This window comes from Adelges cooleyi, unplaced genomic scaffold (assembly GCF_023614345.1).
Source record: "Adelges cooleyi isolate 19-005CV unplaced genomic scaffold, UGA_ACOO_1.1 ACOO_flye_CR_arks_rails_tigmint_CR_PRNA_574, whole genome shotgun sequence".
Taxonomy (NCBI): domain Eukaryota; kingdom Metazoa; phylum Arthropoda; class Insecta; order Hemiptera; family Adelgidae; genus Adelges; species Adelges cooleyi.
Window position 1 is genome coordinate 10,619,216 of NW_026096268.1, and position 19,485 is coordinate 10,638,700.

A 19,485-nucleotide genomic window follows, 5' to 3' on the forward strand; every position below is an offset into this window, starting at 1 on the left:
TAAACTAATATATATTAAAACTTATATATTCAGGTCTCGACTTACATTCTTTTCTAGCTCCATGAATATTTATTAAGCTAATTTTAAAGGAACTTGACTTGAATTCGTCACGTCTGTTTTCCCTCAAGCACCTTTTATTTACAAAAACTTACCTAACCAGTTTCAAGTCAGGACAAACCCGACATAGCTATATATGAAAAATGCATAAGACACAATCAATTATTTACTATAAACATAATAGAACTAACTCACATGCATGATGCAATGTTGACGAGAAAAACAATGTTTGAGTCACATTTAAATCAATAAAAAAAATTACCATAAAAATGTAACATGCAAGGCAAATATAATGATGAATGTTATTGTTAATAATAACATATATTAATCGCCAAACTTATATGCATATTTTCAAGTATATTAAATGAATAAGTAATCGAGTTGGAAAACAAGTTTACTCAACAATCACAATTTAATGTTTCACATCGGAATATGTCAAATTTTCAATAAAAATAATTATTAAACTAAACATGACGGACAATAGCTGTTTATTGGTGTTATTCTATAGCTGTTTCTTAATAGTAATATGCAACATCTGTTAGAACATAGTATTACTTTCTTTTCAATGTTAAAACGCAAATCACAGCTAATGGCTGATGATAAAACTGCAATTATTTGGTTACACGATAGTGTGAAGATTATAATCATTGTTATTACATATAATTATTATTTAACAATATAGTATAGCTAATAGTTCAATTAAAGCCTAAAGGTAATAATTCTTAAGTAATCGTACAACGTTATAGTTGGTAGGTATAATGTTTTTATTTATGTAATTTTTTTTTGAAACTAATCCGTTATTAAACTATGACGTCTCTATCCTTAATATGATCCGTTTCCACTATACCTAACCCCACTGTGTTGGTTTTTTATATTACAGTAAAGTGTGAAGATTGTAAGCTAATGTAAATGCTATTTCACACCAGTAAATACAATAGGTAAGTTTTATAACTTATAATATGTAAGATGATTATTGTTTATTATATTATTTTTTTTTGCAATTTTGTTTCTAAGAGTTGTAAACTAGTTTTGCTAACTCTGCGGTGGCTCATGTTAAATGTTTCACATATTTTAATCTTACCGCTTTTCCCCGGTCGTTTAATTATATATATTATATTGTTATTGTCAAAGCAACTTTCAAAATAAATAACCTTGAAAATTTTACATTTCTGGTATGAGATAAAATATATTATTATATGTTATTAATAATAATCAATAATGTATAATTACAAGAAGTTTAATTTAAGCAACATGTTCTCCTTAGTGATATGATATGAAATCGAAAAATGTATTTTACACATTATTCTGATGTTTCGGAAAACACATATACATAAAGAGAAGGTCGTTTTTACCATAACATACTTACCGTTTTGTATTTTTAACTTGTAACAGACTAGGAAATTATACCAAATTTAAATTCAGCGGTACTATAAAATTTCAATATACAACATCTGACCGTGTACTACGTATAACATTGTTTAGTTTTTTTCATATATCCGTTACTCGCCTATAATTGATTCAATAGATATTAAAACCTTATTACTACGTACTTAAGCCAAGAAGACTTTTTTTTTTCTTAGTTATTATATCACTTTTCTGTGTTTCCTGTGTCAGTATAGACACACGAATAATACTACGACGTAGTGTGCACCATAGATACACCACTTAACTCACGACTTTCTTATACACCGAGGCCACATAGTCTTTAAAAGTCCCCCGGGCTATATCCTACTTGTGTTTTATTTTCAAATGTATACTTGCGTTCAATATCGACTTGGAAAATCTACTTCTGTCCAAGGATTCCAGGAAATACCGCTACTGTTTTTATTTTATATCTTTATTGGATCGCGTTTTTACTCGATGATAATTCTTGAAAAATCTTTAGCATTAAGACAACACCTAGTTGATTTTAGAAAAAATGTAAAATTAAAGAAGGCAACAAGTGAAAAAGTGTTTTAGAGTGAGGTGATCAAGAGGCAACCGCCAACAAGGGTGAGTTTTAAAATGTTTCTTTTTTTGTGTGTTAGTCTTGGACATGAAAGATAAACACTGCTGATCCGGTTGTAATAATAGTAATAATATGTTATTATTTTGCACATTAAGTCGTATAACATATTATTATAATTATTTAAGCATACTTATGGTTAATGATAAGCTAATATAAGTGCTGGTTGTTTTCCACACATATCAGAGTCACTTTTTTGTCTGGTCTTGTTGATATCAGAACACATCTTCCTAAGTAGACCTGGTGCTCGCAATCGAACTGGTCCTGCTCACTCTCCTGCTTGACACGGAATTGCCTCTACTGGCTCTGGTGTTATTGGATTTTTTCTTCTTCTTCGACGAACTCTGATCATTGCCCTGCGAGAACGTGAACATTTTGTACAATATGCGTATGGTGATGATCATGAACAACAGGAACCCGAGGCCTATGCATAGCAAAACGGTGACCACGTGGTAAGTGTCTTTTTCCTTGGGTTGCTTGTCGCCGTTGGGCAGAAATTTCCATATGGGCGACCAATCGTCTTGTTCGCGGGCCACCGTCACGACATCCTCGTCGTCCGGGGTCGGCACCACTGTAGTGGGTTTTGGCGATTTCGGTTGGTACGACTGACACGGGGAAGGGCGATCGGTCAAGCCCCCCGTGGTCATCCTCGTGGACGCCGGCAGGAATACGTTTTTAATAAAATTCAACCGGTCGCCGTTGGTCAGTTTAGCCACCTGAGCAACACGAACAATACCGATGAGTAGGATAGTAAAGATAATATTATTACAAAAGAAACACTATCGTACCAAATCGACTTGCTTTGTGATAACGTCAGCCATGTAAACGCTCACGTGATGGCCGGTTTCCATTTGAAATCTTATCCTCTTTGGACCGTCCACTCCGTTCAGGATGGTCGTAGCCGTTTTCATGATTGACACCCACTCGACGGACTGCATCGATTGCAGGCTTCGGCAAACGCCCAACGAATGCAGTTCGTTTTTGCATTTTTTATCAATGGCCGTTCTCAGCGCGTACCCAAACAAATGTACCGAATACGTTATGGGCATCACCGACGAGTCCAATTCGTCCTCCAACGCATCCTGAAACACACTCCAAAAAAAAAAAAATATAAAAAAACAAAACACTTTCAAATCACAGTTGGCATAACATTGTTTCTTGTTTTACTTTAAGCTTATTTGGGCTGGGTTTTTTTTATGTCAACCCTGTTTAAAAAAACACATGCTGTATAATATGAAACGTACCAAACACAAAGCACCGGACTCGGTGGCGCTGCAGTTATGCGCGAGGCCTTTGCGGTTCTGTTGCCGGTAGGTGACCAGAAGAGATTCGTTGAAATACTGTTTGATTTCGTTGTTGAATTTTGATTCGCTAGAATAACAATACCACGGTGAAAACCCATTGTACAAGATAAGACGGCCTATGACCCCCTCGAAGGGGTGATGCCTAACGGATTTGGAAGAGCACACTCCAGAAAACTGGGAGCAGAGTCTTGAAATTAAAACCGGTACTTAATACTTGTGATATTTAATCGACACGATAACTCACGTGGACTCCTGCATAAGGATCATGCTGACCGCGTCCGATCTGGGGATTTCCCACAGTTTAATTCCGACGGTCATGACGTAGACAACGAACGGAGGCCGTTGAGTGTTGTCGCTGTTAGATAGAATGTTGAACAGAGGTCCAAGTACTTCCGGTGTATCGACAATCACAAGCACGCCATCGGCAGATGATCGTATTTGACCTTTGAAAACGGTACACGAATTTGAAATTTCAAATATTACATTTCAAGAGAGCATAATAGTCGGTAGAAATCCTATTATACTAATACTAGATAGCCGTCTTCGAATTACCGGCGAAGCCGACGCCATATGCAATGTAGGCACAATCGGTACACAAACGTTATCAAACACACTATCAATGATATAAAAATGATAAAGGCTAAAGGTTATTTATACAATACGATAAAGCCTAATATTAATAACGTTTGTTTACCGATAGTGCCTACATTGCATATGGCGGCGGCTTCAACTAATTTCAGGGTGATTATGGCAAAGACGGCTAACTACGGTAGAAATTAACCGGATGGGAACAAAACCGCGTCAACTGTTCGACTTAAATATTATATTCTTTGTAGTTCTAAAAAAAAGTATGCGAATTAAGTATAAGTGTACAATATTAATTTTTTTTGTTCAGGCAGAACCTTTGTATACAAACACAGTGTAAGATATACTTTCTATTGTTTCTCTGTAAACGGAAGCGTATCCGTTTTGAGTGCTTGGCAACAATATGGTTTTTTCGACCGGACATATTATCCGACCGTTGGACAAGTTGAACAGCGCGGCCAAGACGTTTGTGACTTTGGCCGAGTTCTCCACCACCGGCACGTAAGTCTCCCAACCGAGATTTCGCAACATCGTGTTTATAGCCTGGCGAAAAATACAATAATTGAAATACCATTTTTTTTGTAAATACCGTCTTACAGCTGATGTGGGGAGGAAAAACATATTTTGTTATTGGTGTAGGTACTGACATTGGCTCTCTTCGACGTTTGGTCTGTCCCCAAGAAAAACACGTTAGACGTCCTGTCTTTCAAGTCTATTTTGTACGGTAACACGTGGGTTTTGTTCAACAGAGATGTGATTTTCTGCACGTTGGACAAAATCTCCTGATCGTCCGGTCCAACGTACCCTGAGAATACAAGGACATAAAAAAATTAATGGAAAAAAAAAGTGTTCAATTGCCTTTTGTTGAATACCTAAAAACAACGGAGATTTAAGACACGTTTGTTCGGCCGAGACGAGTCCTTTCATTGTGACTTTTACAGCTCTATTGGCGTTAGAACATGTGTCTAAAACCTGTAAACCTGGAACAGAACCGATAAGTAATTGTAATTAGCCAAATGTAATTAGTCGAGTGCATACTGTTTATATCTACATAATAATATTCAAATTAAAAATCTAACCACTTATTTGGAACAAAATACACGGTCTCAAAATGCTGCCAGTATGTTTTAAATCACTTGTTAAAAAATAGAGCCATGTGCAGATACATCTTTGCTGTGTATAATATGAGTTAACAAATTTGGAATTTTAGCCTAATGTTGTTTTGTTGAAAAATTGCCTATACAATGTGCCTTAACAAATACAAGTGTAGAGACCCATTAAAAAAACTAAGTACACTACACTAATTCCGTGAGCAGTTTTGAGTTAAGCAAAAAATAAGGAAAATATAAGGGACTCGCTAGTTGAGACGCTTATTAGAACAAGGGTCCGATTTCAAATTTTGGGTTTTTTCAGGAGACACAAAACACTATTTTTCTAGGTATATTTTTTTTTAAACCAAAACTTAATACTTTTCATAAATTATTACCATTTAATGGGTCGATTTAATTTTATAAAATATTCATTTTTAGTTTTAATTTAGCCCAAGGAATTTTTTCAAAAAAAATGTGAAAATAGGCCTTTATTCTAATCAAAATTTTTAAAATATAAAGTTTATATTTATTTAATGAAAGAAAAAACATTCGTTCTGTGTATGAAATGTAACATTTTCTCGTTCAATATTATGCACAATATTATATTAACATGCTTAAAAAAAAGAACAAAAAAAAAAGTGTCTTATAGAAAACAAAAATTAACTTTGAGAATACGGCAACGCTTCAAAGTAGTTATCACAGTTGTACTTTGTTTTATAAAATAAAATTCACTTATTAGGCCTTTTTTTCAGTAAAATCTAATTCTTACTTATTTTCACGTCTCCGTTCAGGTCCGAATTTGCCGCGTTAAGTCCGTACTCCAGTGCTGCCAACTGTTGTATGCCTTTCATTTGGGTCGCCGAGCAATCCTCGCCCGTGTGCAACGGCAAGAGCGCACCAAGCACAACGTGTTCTTTGGAATTTTGTTGATTCGGACATATTGGTATGGCAAGCGTGTCTTGTACGACCAACGACCACAACAACAACGGCCACCGCCAAATCTGTAAGCAATAATTTAAAGAAACCTTCTACCCAGAAAAAAAAAGGTAGGTAATTAAAAAATAATTTGTTTTTTGAAAATGAAAACAAAAATATAATAATATATACTACCATTTTTTTTTTATATATATTTTTTTAACGCACGGCGATTACATAATAATAAAATATTATTTAAACGCCGCTATAATATTATGACAGACTTGGGTGGAAGCAAACACAGGAATGCATGCAATTTTTGGGGATTTGCAACTGTAGACATACACTGTAGGCTACGATAATAAATTGGATTTCGCGTGTTCATCGTTTAGTATAATATATTTTAATCTAATTAGATATTTGGCTTCCCATCGGCCTTCGAGCTAACAACAAATCGATTATAATATGTAACGCGTAGGTTAGTGTATAGCTTGATGTACAAAAGAAAATTCCAGATAAGGTCAACGGTTGTAAGAGTGTATATTATTATGTTTATTGTGTTAAGTTCAAACATTATACAACAACAATGATTGTGTTTTGGTAAAATTCGGATAGCCATAAAAAAAACTTCAAAGTACATTAAAAAAAAACTAAATATAATACTAAAATAGCCGTTATAGTCTCTGGCCCTGTGGTTAACAAATTACAAAACAATATAGATTTATTTATATTATAAATTTATACGTTATTTATTATCCATCGCTGTCCAAGACGATTTTGTATATTATGTAATGACAGTCGATTAGTGATGTATTTTATAACGGTTTCGGAAATGTCCGTTAAGTAGTGAGTTAAACCCATTAAGTCAATGTGTATTTAAGAAAAAAAAATCATTAATTAAATTGTCGTTCATTAACGAATAAGTTATCCATTAACGTATATATATATATATATATATATATATAGGAAATTATATTTATATATAACTGTTGCACTTATCGTTAGCTATCGGTTTCACAATTATTGCGTTTTGGCATAGCAAAAATAGCGAAGGGAAAATTTTATATTAAAGTGAATTTAATACCGAATGTTTTTTTCATGCTGCAGAGACCTCAGAGTCTTTGGAAATTTTTCTTAAAATGGTGGTCTTCTAACGACTTTGGTCAACTTTGGGTTATCCTATATATATATTTTTAATTAATTAGAAATTAGTATTCCTAATCGTGTTTATTCCGGCCTTGCCCCGATGGTGTTGATTTTAATTGCGGTCAAATCAATTGGATTGAACTTTAATAGCATATTCTAATAATAATTCTCTTAGTAGACATAATATATTATAGTGGACCTAAACAGTATCTACAACTTATTTTTCTCGACTTTATGATTTAATATTACCTACGAGTAATAGGTATTTATATATTAAGTATTTTCTTATTAATAGATATTGGTTAGACAAAACTGGTTTTCGCTCTCTCTCTCTCTCTTTCTTTACACAAATACCTACATATAAGCTGATGGACAAAAATTATCAAATAAATCTGTAGTCATGATTTATAATCATGATCAAAATTATATTGTGTCGATCAAGTATTTTTCGAAGGCACATAATATAGGCCTATCAACAAGAAGGGCCGTCTGTCATTGCGAGACCTTAGAAACTCCACCAGAAGGACAAAAGCTGTCAGTTAGTATAGGCAACATAATTTAGTCTTCGGTCAGGCATACAAGTAACAAAATCATTTGACTTTTTAATACTCCTCACCTTGATTTTCTAATAGCGAGATTTATATAGGATTTCCTCGTTGTGGATATTAAGTGAATAAATATACTCAAAATGTTGACACTTTTAAGTGCAGTTGTGACTTGTATGTTTGTTTTATAGGTACATATTATAGGTACTTGTCGGAATTGATGAATTCCACTGTGATTCACACATGTTAGAAGGTAGTACTTACTTTTCTATCGTGATATGAACTCAATGTAGTCTATGATAATATGTAATAGGTAATAGATGACCGTGAAAGGCGTTGTGTACGATTGTCACAATGCGAGTATAGGTCACCTATAAAGACAATTTATTTTTTGAGATTTATATCCGCATGGTAAACGCTGCACTGTCGCGTTTATACAATTTGTAATACACTATTAGTTGTTAGCATGTTTAATTAAAATATATTATTGCCTTTTAGCAACATTACACCACTCAATGTCCACTTTTCTGATCATATTAATAATACAGGCGCCAAAGCGCTATAAAACCTTCGGATTTCTTATTAGGTTATTAAACTATTGTTCATACTATCATGGTGGAGGAATGCCTACTTAAAAAATGTCTCATCAAAAAGGATTCTGTATGTAAATTGTAAAGTGTGAAATAATTTTATTTTTTATAGTGCACAGCATACAACATAAATGTAATGACTGTTATACGACACACAAGTAGACTAGAAATGTTAAGCATACGAGCTCTAATGGCAGTCATATACCGTTGAAGAAGATATTTGATAGAGAAAAGATAAATCGAGTAACTCGGGGAAACGTATACACATAAACTAAAAAATAAAACAAACAATTAAAACAAAATTTTCCATAGCGTTATATACTTTTAAATTAATTACTTGATGAATATAGACTTAAAATTGTCTTCGTGATATAGATTTTACGAGTAGCCACAGATGGACAATCGGCTGGAGCACCCTAGGAGAAAAATTAAGAGAAAGAAATCACAAACAGATGGTAAAAAAAATGATGATAACTCAGAAGATCTCTATCAGTTTTACCGAAATTTAACTCAACCGTGCATTATAAAGTTGAAAAATGAACGAGGTGAGTGCACTATGAATAGAATCTAAAATTGGAAAATAAATTAACCGATACGAGGAGAGTAGTCTTAATGATGTGACTATTTGTTAAACATTTTTATAGATAGACTGGTGTACGCTGCCTGGCTATTTCGATTGGACAAAGAACCGGCGCCGTTTAAAACTAAAGTCATTCAACTAATGCTCGTGTCATTGCATAACATCCATTCGTTTAGTATATTTTCTAACTTTCCTCCAGCAGATTTGGCGGGTTTAGAAATTAAAACCGAAGAGGATACAGTAAACATTTAACTATAAATGTTACTTATAAATTTATGTAATTATCATTGCAATTTTCCGCTGTTCAGATACAACTTCTGAGAGACCTTCAAACCCAAACCGATGCCATTGAAAAGGACAGAGACGTGCTACAAGAAACCAAATCGGACCGTCGGGTAGCTGTGTCTTCGGATTTGTGTTCGTACGTGGTTGTTAAAACAACCAAAAGCCTAGTGCAATCGTTTTTCGTCAGGTCTGATACACTGATTCACACGTGGAATAACCCGCAGAAAATTATTCTACCTACCATACTGGATTCCAATCAGTGGGAAAAGTCTCTGAGACGTTTGGACTTGGAATGTCAGTAAGTTTAAGAGAGAGAGAAAATACAGCTGCAAATCACTTACAATTATTAAAGATAATTAAACGCGAATTTTCCAGACAGAACAAATGCAATCCGGTCACTCTTAAAGACGGGTAATTGTGCATCATCCACATCTCTCACACACACACTCTTGAGTAGGTAATGTCTTAATATCATTGTAATCTCAATGTTTCTATAGTTGCGAGAGTATTATGAACATGGAGCAGGTGTCAAAGGAAATCGCTGCGTTCCGGTGGAACGAACACAGCGTGTTGACCAACAACAGGCCGAAATTAATAGCAAGTCATATCGACGTCGACCAGTAAGAAAGAGCCGATAACTCGCATTGGCATTGTGTTTGCCTCAAACTAATTACTACTAACTAATTCGTTGTGTGTAGAGACATTGGAAATCAACCGAGCACGCAGAGAAGCATCGACGAAACGGCCAAGAACATTGTGCAAAACAAATCGTTTCCCGGTTACAAAATGCTCAACCCGAAAGCGTACTCGACCATAATAGTTGCCAACGCCCAATTAGTATTGAACACCACGGGAGAAACAGCAGCCGATTGTGACCAAACGAGACACGAGCCAGAAAATTGCGGTTTGCCTGAAACTGCACAAAGGCCGCCCGACGCCTGCGAGAGACAACAGCCGTCCACGTCGTGTGCCGCAAGTAAAAACAACAATAACTGCGATAGACTATCGAAAACGACTTGTAACGACAATAGGCCTGAGCAAACGCCAAAGAGGAGGAGCTCGTCTTGCAAAAGGCGAAACAAGACCGTTCACGATCGTCCGAGTACGTCGTCTCTCTGCTGCAACAACGAACGCGGCGGTCAAACGGTTAGTGCTTTGAGTACAGTTATGGAAAACTGCAGTGAACAAAGCCCGTCTGGCGGCAACAACAACAACAACAGTTCTTGTGTGGCCAACACGACGACAAATGGCCAGGCGTCGTTAAACGACAGTTCGAATTACGATTGGACAATGTCCAGTGCGGATTCGACGACGAATCGGCGGGGCAGATCACCGCAAAGGCCAATACCAAGTCAATGCAACGCCCAACAGCAGAATGTGCAGTCAAACTGCAGTGGTGCTGCAAACGGTTCTAACCGTGCAAACGATTGTCGCAACAATAACTCGCGTGTATCATCCAACAGAAGCGGCCAGGCAAACGATTGTACCAACTATGATTGGACGGTGTCCAGTGCGGATTTGACGACGAACCGGCGGGGCAGGTCACCGCAAACGCCGTTGCGGCCAACTCGCGAAACGTCTCAGAGTCAAAGACGACAAAACAGCCGAGGGAGACACGCAATCAATGTGACTACCGATTCGCGGTACGACGAGGCTTGTGGGTGGAGCGCATTGGACGAATCGGTCAACCCGAAGAGCGACTGTAGCTGTAGACCGAGCCATTCGCCCAAGCATTCGTACACGAGACGCAGGAGCCATTCGGTGCCCAACAACGTGTCATCAAACGGTAACAGCAATCGATGTTCTATGTCTCCCCCCGGCATGGATCATTCTCTGTATCGGCCCGTGTACGATGACAACTGGGATCCGGACGTCAGCCATTACTCGGCATTCCGGGACCGAACAAACCGACACGTCAACGCTTCCACGTTTGTCACGTCCGAACGGCAACAACAATCCGGTTGTAGGCCGTTAAGTCGCAGATCGTCTTTGGTCGATCTGCCAAACGACGCCGACGACGACGATCCCTCTCTGGATCGCACGAACAATCGCTTTAGATCCAACGGCACGCGCAGTATGGTAGAAGCGTGGCTGGACGGACGTCAAAGCTGCCAGACCAATCCGCGTTCGGCGCGGTTGGATCGGATTCTGGACGCGACCAACGCCACTGCCGAGCAGCCTTCGATGAGACCACAAAATGACTATCGATTGTACAGGGACGAGACCATTTCGCGGGCGTTGCACAACGACACCTTGAACGATTCCCGGTGGGATCCAGACGCTAGCGGGTACTCTTCGTTCAACAGGAACAGGAATCGGCGGTGGATCAACGATACTGGCCATGTCACCGACGAAAGACTCGACTACTCGTTGCCGCGACGCCAGTCGTTGTTCGGCGACACGTACGACGACCACGGAGTGGATCCCAGTGCCGGCGTCATAACGGACCACCGGACTTACAGAAACGAAAGTCTCAACGCAAGAGTGTGGCCGAGGATCAGAGAGTGCGATCTCGTCGCCCGTCGACCGTGTCGTGGCCGTGGTGCCATTGCTGATAGAACCGCGCCACGAGTGTCGTTCGGAGACGAAGACATTAGAGGTGTGCAAATGCCCGTCAACAGTTTCTGCTCTGACGAACCGCAGGACGACGAACACGCGGACATTAGAAGCGTGCAAATGCCCATCAACAGTTTCTGTTCTGCCGATCTGGACGACGACGAAGACGTGGACATTAGAAGTGTGCAAATGCCCGTCAACAGTTTCTGTTCTGCCGATCTGGACGACTCGCGTGGAGTAAACGAATTGTCCAATACTTCATTGCAAGACACGAACAACAGCAATTTCAGTCAGATCTGTGAGGCTTTGCGACGAAGGAGACGATGAAAAAATTGATTTAAATAAGCGTTTTTATTAAAAATTAATTAAAAATATTCTTTATAATCGTTTTGCACTCTTTTGTAGGTAGTGTGTTAGTGTTATTTATTGGCATCATCGACGTGGAACTGAGGTACAATAAAAATTTAGCCTTTCCCTCTTCAAAATCGACAAAACCACCCCAAAAATGTACACACGTGTGTGGGATATGATTTAAATATTATAGTACAACTTAAATGCACTGCCACTAGAAAGGGTGGAAACCTTTTCGTTATTTTGCTTTTGGTATGAATATATTATAATACAGTTGAAGACGGATCAATAATAAATAACATATTTGTTTTCCAAAAATCTCCAGTCAAATTTTGATCATTACGGAAAAACAAAATCTAAAAACGCGATTCCAAGTACAATAATTTGTAAGCAAATTGTCAATTGTGGTGGTCAATTCAACGTGGGTTTATTATGTAAAATATAAACAGTAGATTATTTTATCGACTTGAAAAATGCAATAAAATACACGTTTATTTTTTTTATTAATAAAAAAATTATATAAATTTATTTAAATAAATTCAACTTGAAAAAACTTTACAAAAACTACAACAACAATTAGGAGAAATAGCTAGTTTTACACCTACAAGTACACCATCTTGTTAATAGTTTGCCAGTTAACAAGTCTTGTTGCGTGCAATGGTGTTAATAAGTCCAAGGTTAATTTAGCGATGACATAGTTTCAAAAAAAAAGCCATAGTTTGTCAAAGTAGGTAATGATGATGATCTCTTTAAAACGATTTATCTTTATTTAATTTCTGAAGAAGACCAGCGACAAACTTTATGCGTCACCACCGTTGCGCAGCTGATAGAGATGATGTTATAATACCTACTAATAATTATTACTATTAATAAAGCTATCAGAAGAAGAAAATATGCAGGCACAACTAAGAGACACTGCCCCACCTATACTTATTGTGATTAATTACCAAAAACGATTTTTACTGTTGTCATAACTATTGTTAATTTATTTAATATGTACTCGTTGTTCTAGATGCACCAATTACCACCACGGGTACTGAACAATTATATTAAGTTAAAGCAAACAAATAATAATAAGTACCGCTATTATGTAAGGTATTTTAAAAATAACCAATTGCGATGGGATGTCATGGTCGTCTTGGACAAGATGTCCTACTTTATGAAAAGGTTTGCATATTAATCGAGAATGTGTCGCGCCAAATTAAACGACAATTTGTTTTTTTCTGTCCAAATTTTAAACGTTTTCGCCTACTGCTGTATGCATGATGGGTTATTAATTGGCCTGCACAACTCATTAGGATGGCGCAGCTATCGGCGGTTCCCTTCCCTTATTAATAACTGTTGCCCTCGCCAACAGTTTGCAGTGCAGGTGTCTTTTGCAATGTGGTCGACCACCGACATCTTCACACTGACACTGCTGTCGTGGTGTGCAACGACCGACGTTTTGGCCCATAAAAACGTCACCAGACAAGTGTGTACAAATTATATGTTACAATTTACCAATGTGTGGTGTTGAAATAAAATTGTTTATAAATCATATATACTTGCCCAGGGCTACACCAGAGGCGACGGTGACGGACAATGGTCGTCCACGGACACGAGGACACACAGGTGCAAGCCGTGCTGTGAGTACAACACATATAGCTTTTGAGAATTCTCAAATCTATACAAAAATACTTTAAAATAGAATTTTTTTAGTTTAACACATAGTTTTAGACTTTCATTACAGTGTAAAATCGTTTAAAAAAAAAAATTAACTTTCTCAGCTTCTTATCTGAGATAATAAACAAAAATGTATTAAGATAGTGGATAGTAATGGATAGTATGTTCAAACCAGTAATAGCGGTTTAGGAGATATTGTGGGACCAGCAATAATGTACTTAAAATTTAATATTTAGTCTTGTGCAGGGTGGATACGATAAAGGTCGATCGTCTGTCTATAAAAATGTACTGTCATAGTTACCCATGTATCGTAATTAAAAAAATATAATGAAAATATTTTCATTACCTGTTGACTGTTGATTCACACACACACACATAGCAACCTAGAAACTGACTACGGCCAAAGTGTAAATTTACCCTATTTTTGGGGTTTTTCCTTAATAAAAAACTAAAAATTTGACTATAGATTTTTGAGAAAATTGTATATGTTATAGTTCCATTTAAAGGATCTACCTTTGGTCTAATTTTCAGATCTAAATCTTTAAAACTTTGCTTGAAAAAGTGAAATAAAGAAAAAAATAATTCTATCCCTTCTAAGGGAAACGGGTTTATGATATTTTTTTGGTTTGTTAATGTTTATCGATAGTACTCTATGTTTGATTCATATAAATTTTGAACATTTTCGACTGTTTTTAAAAAAAGTTATGGAGCATCGTAATTTTAAGTTGAAAAATTTGTACATTTTTTCGGTGTTTTTCTCGATTTTGATGGGGAAGGGGTGACTTTTTTAATTTTTTGCCCGATATAGTACGTTCCAGGTATGATTTCTGATCTATAGAGTTGTTACACGAAGAAATCGGTTCGGCGGTTTACGAGATATCGTGGGTACAGATACAAAAATAAAAAATAAATAAATAAAAACACATCATTGTAAAAACAATACCTTCTCAGCTCCGTATCGAAGCTATAATGTAAAAATGTACTAAGGGTTTGGACAAGAGTCTAAATTGTCAATTTTTACATTTAAAAAAAAAAACCACTGATTTTTGAAATGATTAAAAAATCAAATTTTTTGTGTGTGCAATTTATATTTACAGCGTGCGGTGTCGGCTATCCGGGTATGCGTATCGTCGGAGGAAGCGATGCCAGTGACAACCAGTACCCCTGGATGGTGTCGTTGTGGAACGCTAAGAGAAAATTCTTCTGTGGCGGTTCGGTCATTACGGACCAATATGTCATGACGGCGGCACACTGCTTTAGGTAAGTATATCGCTTGGGGTACGTACCGCCGATAGTGTTCGGTCCGATGACACTTGTTTGCATTTAAAGCGAAGAACCCGCGACCAGCTTCCGGGAAATATTCGTTATGATGGGACAGACGAGACGGCCCGGTCGATTGGTTCCGGGTCTGTCGCATACGATCAAAGCGTCCGTGGTCAAACTGCATCCGGGTTACAGTCCGACCGGCGCGAGCGGCCACGACAACGATATAGCGTTGATCAAACTCACCAAACCGATCAAGTTCAACCGCACGTTACAATCGATTTGCTTGCCGACGACAAGTACGTCAAAAACAACGGTCCAGTTGAAAATAGTGTATCGTACAAATTTTTGTTTAGAAAACGATTACAGCGGCCAGACCGGCATGGTGGCCGGATGGGGACAGTTGAGCGAGCTCAGCGGTACGTCTCTCAGTCTAAGACATACGACCATACCGATATGGAGCAACAGGGAATGCGCTACCATTCCGGAATACGTAAAGCCAGGATATACGTCCAACATGATATGTGCTGGTTTCAAAGTCGGAGGAAAAGATTCTTGTCAGGTACTGAAAAAAACATAGTTAGGTATTAATTAAAAACATAGTTCTATTCCATTCGAACGGATTAACTTATACTGTACGTCGTGTTTCGATTAGGGCGATAGCGGAGGACCGTTGATGGTTTACGATGCCGAAGATAAAATCACCGTGGCCGGTACTGATCGATTGTCGTTAATACATAATATAGTTTATGAAAACAACTCAATATTTTTTACCATTTGTCTTTGCGCAGGTATCGTATCTTGGGGTATCGGCTGTGGCGCGCCCAAACTTCCCGGAGTGTACACCCGAGTGGACAACTACTTAGGATGGATTGCGAGAAACACAAAAGACAGTTGCCGTTGTACGAGCTGATAGTAACATAATATAAGTAAAAAAAACTATTTCGATATACATACTACGTGTACTAAAATTTAAAACTCAAGTCGACAAGTATACAAAATGTTATTTTATATTTATATTAATTATTGTGTATAAAAAGAAAAACTATATCATTCGTTAATAAATTATTGTAAGTAAAACATTTAAAAAATATATTTTCATCTCGTCGAAAGTACACTTATATACTAATATGGTGTGCATTGGTACAACAAATTAAGGACCTAACGGGCAGGTAATGATTAAATTCTGGTCATTAATATCGGTTTAGTTTTTGAAAAAGCGAAAAGAAATGTTTGAAAAAAATAGAAATTTGATCATTTAACTTTGCAAAATCGTTGTTTTTTAATGACGTTACTTTTTTTTAACGAAAATTACTAAGAATATGATAAAAACTTAAACGTGAAATATTATTGCATAAAATTCCATAAAAATATAAGTTCACGTGATCACATCTAGTTTTTTTTTTGTCAAATATCGCCTACACTTTACTTCTTTCGGAATTCCCGTTTGCTAGACCCTGAATTCAATAAAACCTTAAATTATGAACTTAACTTTTTCAGAAGCACACGTCCCTATGTTATTCTCGTTACTAATTTTTTAACAAAAACAAAAAGTAAGAGAAAAAAAAACTCTAATAAAAAGAACAGATAATACATTAAAAAAAAACTTAATCGTACAACTTTCATATAAGTATTTTTCATCACAGAATTTCACTAAGTTATTTTTTTTCAATTCACTTTTACAATACATTGTATTTAATTAATTAATGAGAGCGCAGGCCAAGAAATATATATATTAAGCTAACACTAACTTCAATTTCATTCTTCAAATGGCACTCACTAAATTAGATTTTTATACATATACATATAATCAAAATACAGTCGATCCGTCATCAGTCTCTACTTTTGAATAGCCGGCCACATTCGGACGTCTCCTGTGACTGTTGCTGCGACGACCTTCAATTACGAGTGCAATTATCTGGGGGGAAAAAAATATATGATTTAATTACAAGTACGGTATTTTTTTTTTTTTTTACAAATATTCTAAGTGATTTTAAAATTAAGGGTTACGTACTTTTTTCTTGTTATACAAGGCCAAATAAAAACCCAATGAAATCACCGTCATGACGACAAAGTAAAATAGGAAATGAGTGTCTTCCGAGTCGCTGAATTCGTTGGTCATAAACTTTTTCTTAGGAAACGCCGGAAACGTGTTCTGTGGATTTGACTTGTTTTCTATAAAAAAAAAAAGTTATAACTTCTACTTGAATTCTCAATACAGTTTAGATGTTACATCTCAAAATGTTAATAGTTTAGGAACTCTCGTTGAATGTGTACTCAAGTCGAAAATAGCAATTTTACAGACAAAGCAAAAAACATTTGAAGTAAATATCCCCTTATACTTATGCTGATTATTTGTCATTGTCGTTTATAAATAAAAAAAAACCCGTTTTGTCACGCTTTAAAAAAAAAATGTATTGTTAATGTATGTTGTTTTTTTGTTTAATTATTACAATATCCAAATTTTAATTAACTAGAACGATATAAGATACGCATGCATCGAAACATAATTTTATTGTACATATTTTTAGCATGAATATTTTAGTTTTTCAAAAAAACATATTTGTCTAAATTTAATATTAAGCTGTTAATATATAATATGTTAACTTTTATTTATTAAATTTAAAAGACCGACTGAGATACAAATTACCTTTGTAAGTTGAATATTCAGCATTGTTATCGTCGTCGTAGTCACCTAAGATATTTAAAATACAAATTATATATTAATTATCCATTAGAAAAAAAAAAAAAAAAACCAAACTATCGAGATAAATACCAACACAAGTCTTTTACGAGTATAATGGCTTATATTATTAAATGATTAATTGGATTATCAAATTTTTAAACTTACAACTAAAACCGGCAATTAGAAATGTGTTTTTTGAAACTTACAAGTTTAACACTATCAGATTATCATATTTATTTTGTTTTAATTAAATTAAGTTCTATGTACACGGGTCGTCACGGGACTACTTTTTCGACCATAATATACAATAATTTAAAACGGTATGTACATACCCGCAGAGGGTTGTGTGTTTTTTACTTCCAGAGATTTCGGTTGAACGGGCTCCTCTTCAATGGGTATATTCTCGTCAGTGATTGGGGGTTGTTCCATTTCATCTTCTTTATCATCCGAACTTTTGGGAATTTGGTCCTCGTTCGGATTTTTCTCCACTAGTTTTTCAGCATTAGCCTCTTCCTGGTGAAAGAAAATTATTATAAGAACACACTGAGCACGACAAACACTTTATTTTTCATTACTTACTTCTTGTTCCTCGTGGACTAAAGTCAGGTCCTGGGTGTCTTTAGATTTTTCAACAACATTGTTGGGAATTTTGGGTACGGTAAGGGGTAGATCGGGTTTTTTCGGCTCCTCTACTTTTGCTAACAGTTTATCATCTTTTGGTGGTTTTATCGCTGAAAATATACAAAGATACCATCACTTTATCGTGTAACAAAACGCAGCAAAAATTTGTTATCCAATACTCACGTTGATTCGATTTGGGTAAAACATTTTTCATGGACAAAACTTCTACATTCAACATTTTGCACAACGGCTTTATCTCGTCTTCTACATTGTAACAAATTGCGTGCCATCTTTTGAAACTATTCAAAGGTTCCATAAATAACGTCAACGACGGTGACGATACAGTTGCTTTTGTCCAAATATCGTACAACGCCATCGCGTCGAAGTTCGCTGTTTGAGTTTTTGCCAGTTCCACGTCGGACACGCTGACGTTGCTGTTGCTCAGTTCCTTTGTCATGTTGTAGATGATGGTGCACATGCATAGCTCCGGATTGTTTATTTCAAAATGTTTGGTTTTGTTGACATCCAGTATTTTTATATCACAAGTATCGTAAAGATCGAGTTGTTTGAAATATTTCACGAGTCCCAAGTCATCGACCGGACTACTCGTCATCAGTTTACTAACTGAACCCTCGTCAATGGGCAGGCCATGACCAAGGTAAAGAGTGGCGAGTAAACCGGTGAGGGAAAAAATTATTTTAAAAAACAACATAATATTAAATTAAAGAGCAATAGATTTTCACATTATTGTAATTAACGGTAAAACTTTGAGCTGGATCACGTCGGATTTCTTTTGCGTACGCGTAAATTGTATTTTTCAACATAAATGCCTAATTTGCAATCTCTTATAACAATTACTATTGATATTGTGTACTTGAAAGCAAAAATAAATCAGGTAGTAATTAAGTTGAAGTTGAAAAATAATAGGTATAATAATGAAATATTGTAATTTATAATATTATTATTATGCATGTTACATTTAAAGCTTGAAGTTGGTAGCCGGTAACGTTGCACAAGGCTTGCCCGGATAACGTCGTACGCTATCAAATGGTGATAACAAAAAATGGCGGCCGCTGATCTCGGTCGGCCGTGTAACTCTGACGGCAGCCATTTTGTAAAAAAAAAACGATAACACGATGTGCCGGCATACCTTTTTACTTGATTTCGGTGTAAGTAAGAAAATCGATTTCGTTGCTAAGTTCTTATAAGTAAATATAACCTCAAATATCACCGTGTTTTTATT

The 19,485-nt window shown here is 36.2% G+C and overlaps 4 protein-coding genes across 7 annotated transcripts; 2 read left to right on the forward strand and 2 right to left on the reverse strand.

Moving 5' to 3' along the window:
• Window positions 1-2,120: 2,120 nt before the first annotated feature.
• Window positions 2,121-6,279, reverse strand: LOC126842975 (uncharacterized). Of its 2 annotated transcripts, none has more exons than XM_050580240.1 (9): window positions 6,153-6,279; window positions 5,812-6,043; window positions 4,824-4,931; window positions 4,599-4,756; window positions 4,299-4,494; window positions 3,611-3,809; window positions 3,307-3,433; window positions 2,851-3,144; window positions 2,121-2,778 (listed from the first exon to the last, which is right to left on the reverse strand). In XM_050580240.1, exons 1-9 carry the CDS (start codon window positions 6,153-6,155, stop codon window positions 2,293-2,295), a joined length of 1,803 nt encoding a protein of 600 aa, XP_050436197.1. In that variant the 5' UTR covers window positions 6,156-6,279; the 3' UTR covers window positions 2,121-2,292. The 2 variants fall into 2 exon arrangements, with proteins under 2 accessions (XP_050436197.1, XP_050436196.1); XM_050580239.1 differs by having other exon boundaries at window positions 5,812-6,067; window positions 6,153-6,273.
• Window positions 6,280-8,122: 1,843 nt separating this feature from the next.
• On the forward strand, window positions 8,123-12,430 carry LOC126842675 (uncharacterized). Its single transcript, XM_050579753.1, has 6 exons — window positions 8,123-8,783; window positions 8,883-9,058; window positions 9,127-9,401; window positions 9,479-9,514; window positions 9,601-9,723; window positions 9,802-12,430. The coding sequence occupies exons 1-6, from the start codon at window positions 8,633-8,635 to the stop codon at window positions 11,984-11,986; spliced, it is 2,946 nt and encodes a 981-aa protein (XP_050435710.1). The 5' UTR covers window positions 8,123-8,632; the 3' UTR covers window positions 11,987-12,430.
• Window positions 12,431-12,562: 132 nt separating this feature from the next.
• On the forward strand, window positions 12,563-15,973 carry LOC126842677 (transmembrane protease serine 9-like). 2 transcript variants are annotated; one of them, XM_050579757.1, is made up of 8 exons: window positions 12,563-13,177; window positions 13,309-13,481; window positions 13,563-13,635; window positions 14,770-14,932; window positions 15,002-15,234; window positions 15,292-15,497; window positions 15,591-15,648; window positions 15,727-15,973. In XM_050579757.1, exons 2-8 carry the CDS (start codon window positions 13,392-13,394, stop codon window positions 15,846-15,848), a joined length of 945 nt encoding a protein of 314 aa, XP_050435714.1. In that variant the 5' UTR covers window positions 12,563-13,177; window positions 13,309-13,391; the 3' UTR covers window positions 15,849-15,973. The 2 variants fall into 2 exon arrangements, with proteins under 2 accessions (XP_050435714.1, XP_050435713.1); XM_050579756.1 differs by having other exon boundaries at window positions 12,563-13,481.
• Window positions 15,974-16,331: 358 nt separating this feature from the next.
• LOC126842676 (trans-Golgi network integral membrane protein 2-like) lies at window positions 16,332-19,207 on the reverse strand. 2 transcript variants are annotated; one of them, XM_050579754.1, is made up of 6 exons: window positions 18,426-19,206; window positions 18,201-18,352; window positions 17,954-18,134; window positions 17,586-17,630; window positions 16,950-17,110; window positions 16,332-16,853 (listed from the first exon to the last, which is right to left on the reverse strand). In XM_050579754.1, the coding sequence occupies exons 1-6, from the start codon at window positions 18,952-18,954 to the stop codon at window positions 16,746-16,748; spliced, it is 1,176 nt and encodes a 391-aa protein (XP_050435711.1). In that variant the 5' UTR covers window positions 18,955-19,206; the 3' UTR covers window positions 16,332-16,745. The 2 variants fall into 2 exon arrangements, with proteins under 2 accessions (XP_050435711.1, XP_050435712.1); XM_050579755.1 differs by lacking the exon at window positions 17,586-17,630 and having other exon boundaries at window positions 18,426-19,207.
• Window positions 19,208-19,485: the final 278 nt, after the last annotated feature.

Bases quoted from the DNA above. Each gene is read 5' to 3' on its own strand.
- LOC126842677 (XM_050579756.1), top strand. From the start codon at position 13,197: ATGTGTCGCGCCAAATTAAACGACAATTTGTTTTTTTCTGTCCAAATT. The intron at 15,235-15,291 runs GTACGTCAAAAA...ATTTTTGTTTAG, and splicing joins GATTTGCTTGCCGACGACAA to AAAACGATTACAGCGGCCAG. The intron at 15,498-15,590 runs GTACTGAAAAAA...TGTTTCGATTAG, and splicing joins GAGGAAAAGATTCTTGTCAG to GGCGATAGCGGAGGACCGTT.
- LOC126842975 (XM_050580239.1), bottom strand. The intron at 4,757-4,823 runs GTATTCAACAAA...TTGTATTCTCAG, and splicing joins TAAATCTCCGTTGTTTTTAG to GGTACGTTGGACCGGACGAT. The intron at 3,434-3,610 runs GTGAGTTATCGT...TTGTTATTCTAG, and splicing joins ATCCTTATGCAGGAGTCCAC to CGAATCAAAATTCAACAACG.
- LOC126842676 (XM_050579754.1), bottom strand. From the start codon at position 18,954: ATGTTGTTTTTTAAAATAATTTTTTCCCTCACCGGTTTACTCGCCACT. The intron at 18,135-18,200 runs GTAAGTAATGAA...TTCTTTCACCAG, and splicing joins TAGTCCACGAGGAACAAGAA to GAAGAGGCTAATGCTGAAAA. The intron at 16,854-16,949 runs GTACGTAACCCT...TTTTCCCCCCAG, and splicing joins CCTTGTATAACAAGAAAAAA to ATAATTGCACTCGTAATTGA.
- LOC126842675 (XM_050579753.1), top strand. From the start codon at position 8,633: ATGGACAATCGGCTGGAGCACCCTAGGAGAAAAATTAAGAGAAAGAAA. The intron at 9,059-9,126 runs GTAAACATTTAA...TCCGCTGTTCAG, and splicing joins TTAAAACCGAAGAGGATACA to ATACAACTTCTGAGAGACCT. The intron at 9,402-9,478 runs GTAAGTTTAAGA...CGAATTTTCCAG, and splicing joins CGTTTGGACTTGGAATGTCA to ACAGAACAAATGCAATCCGG.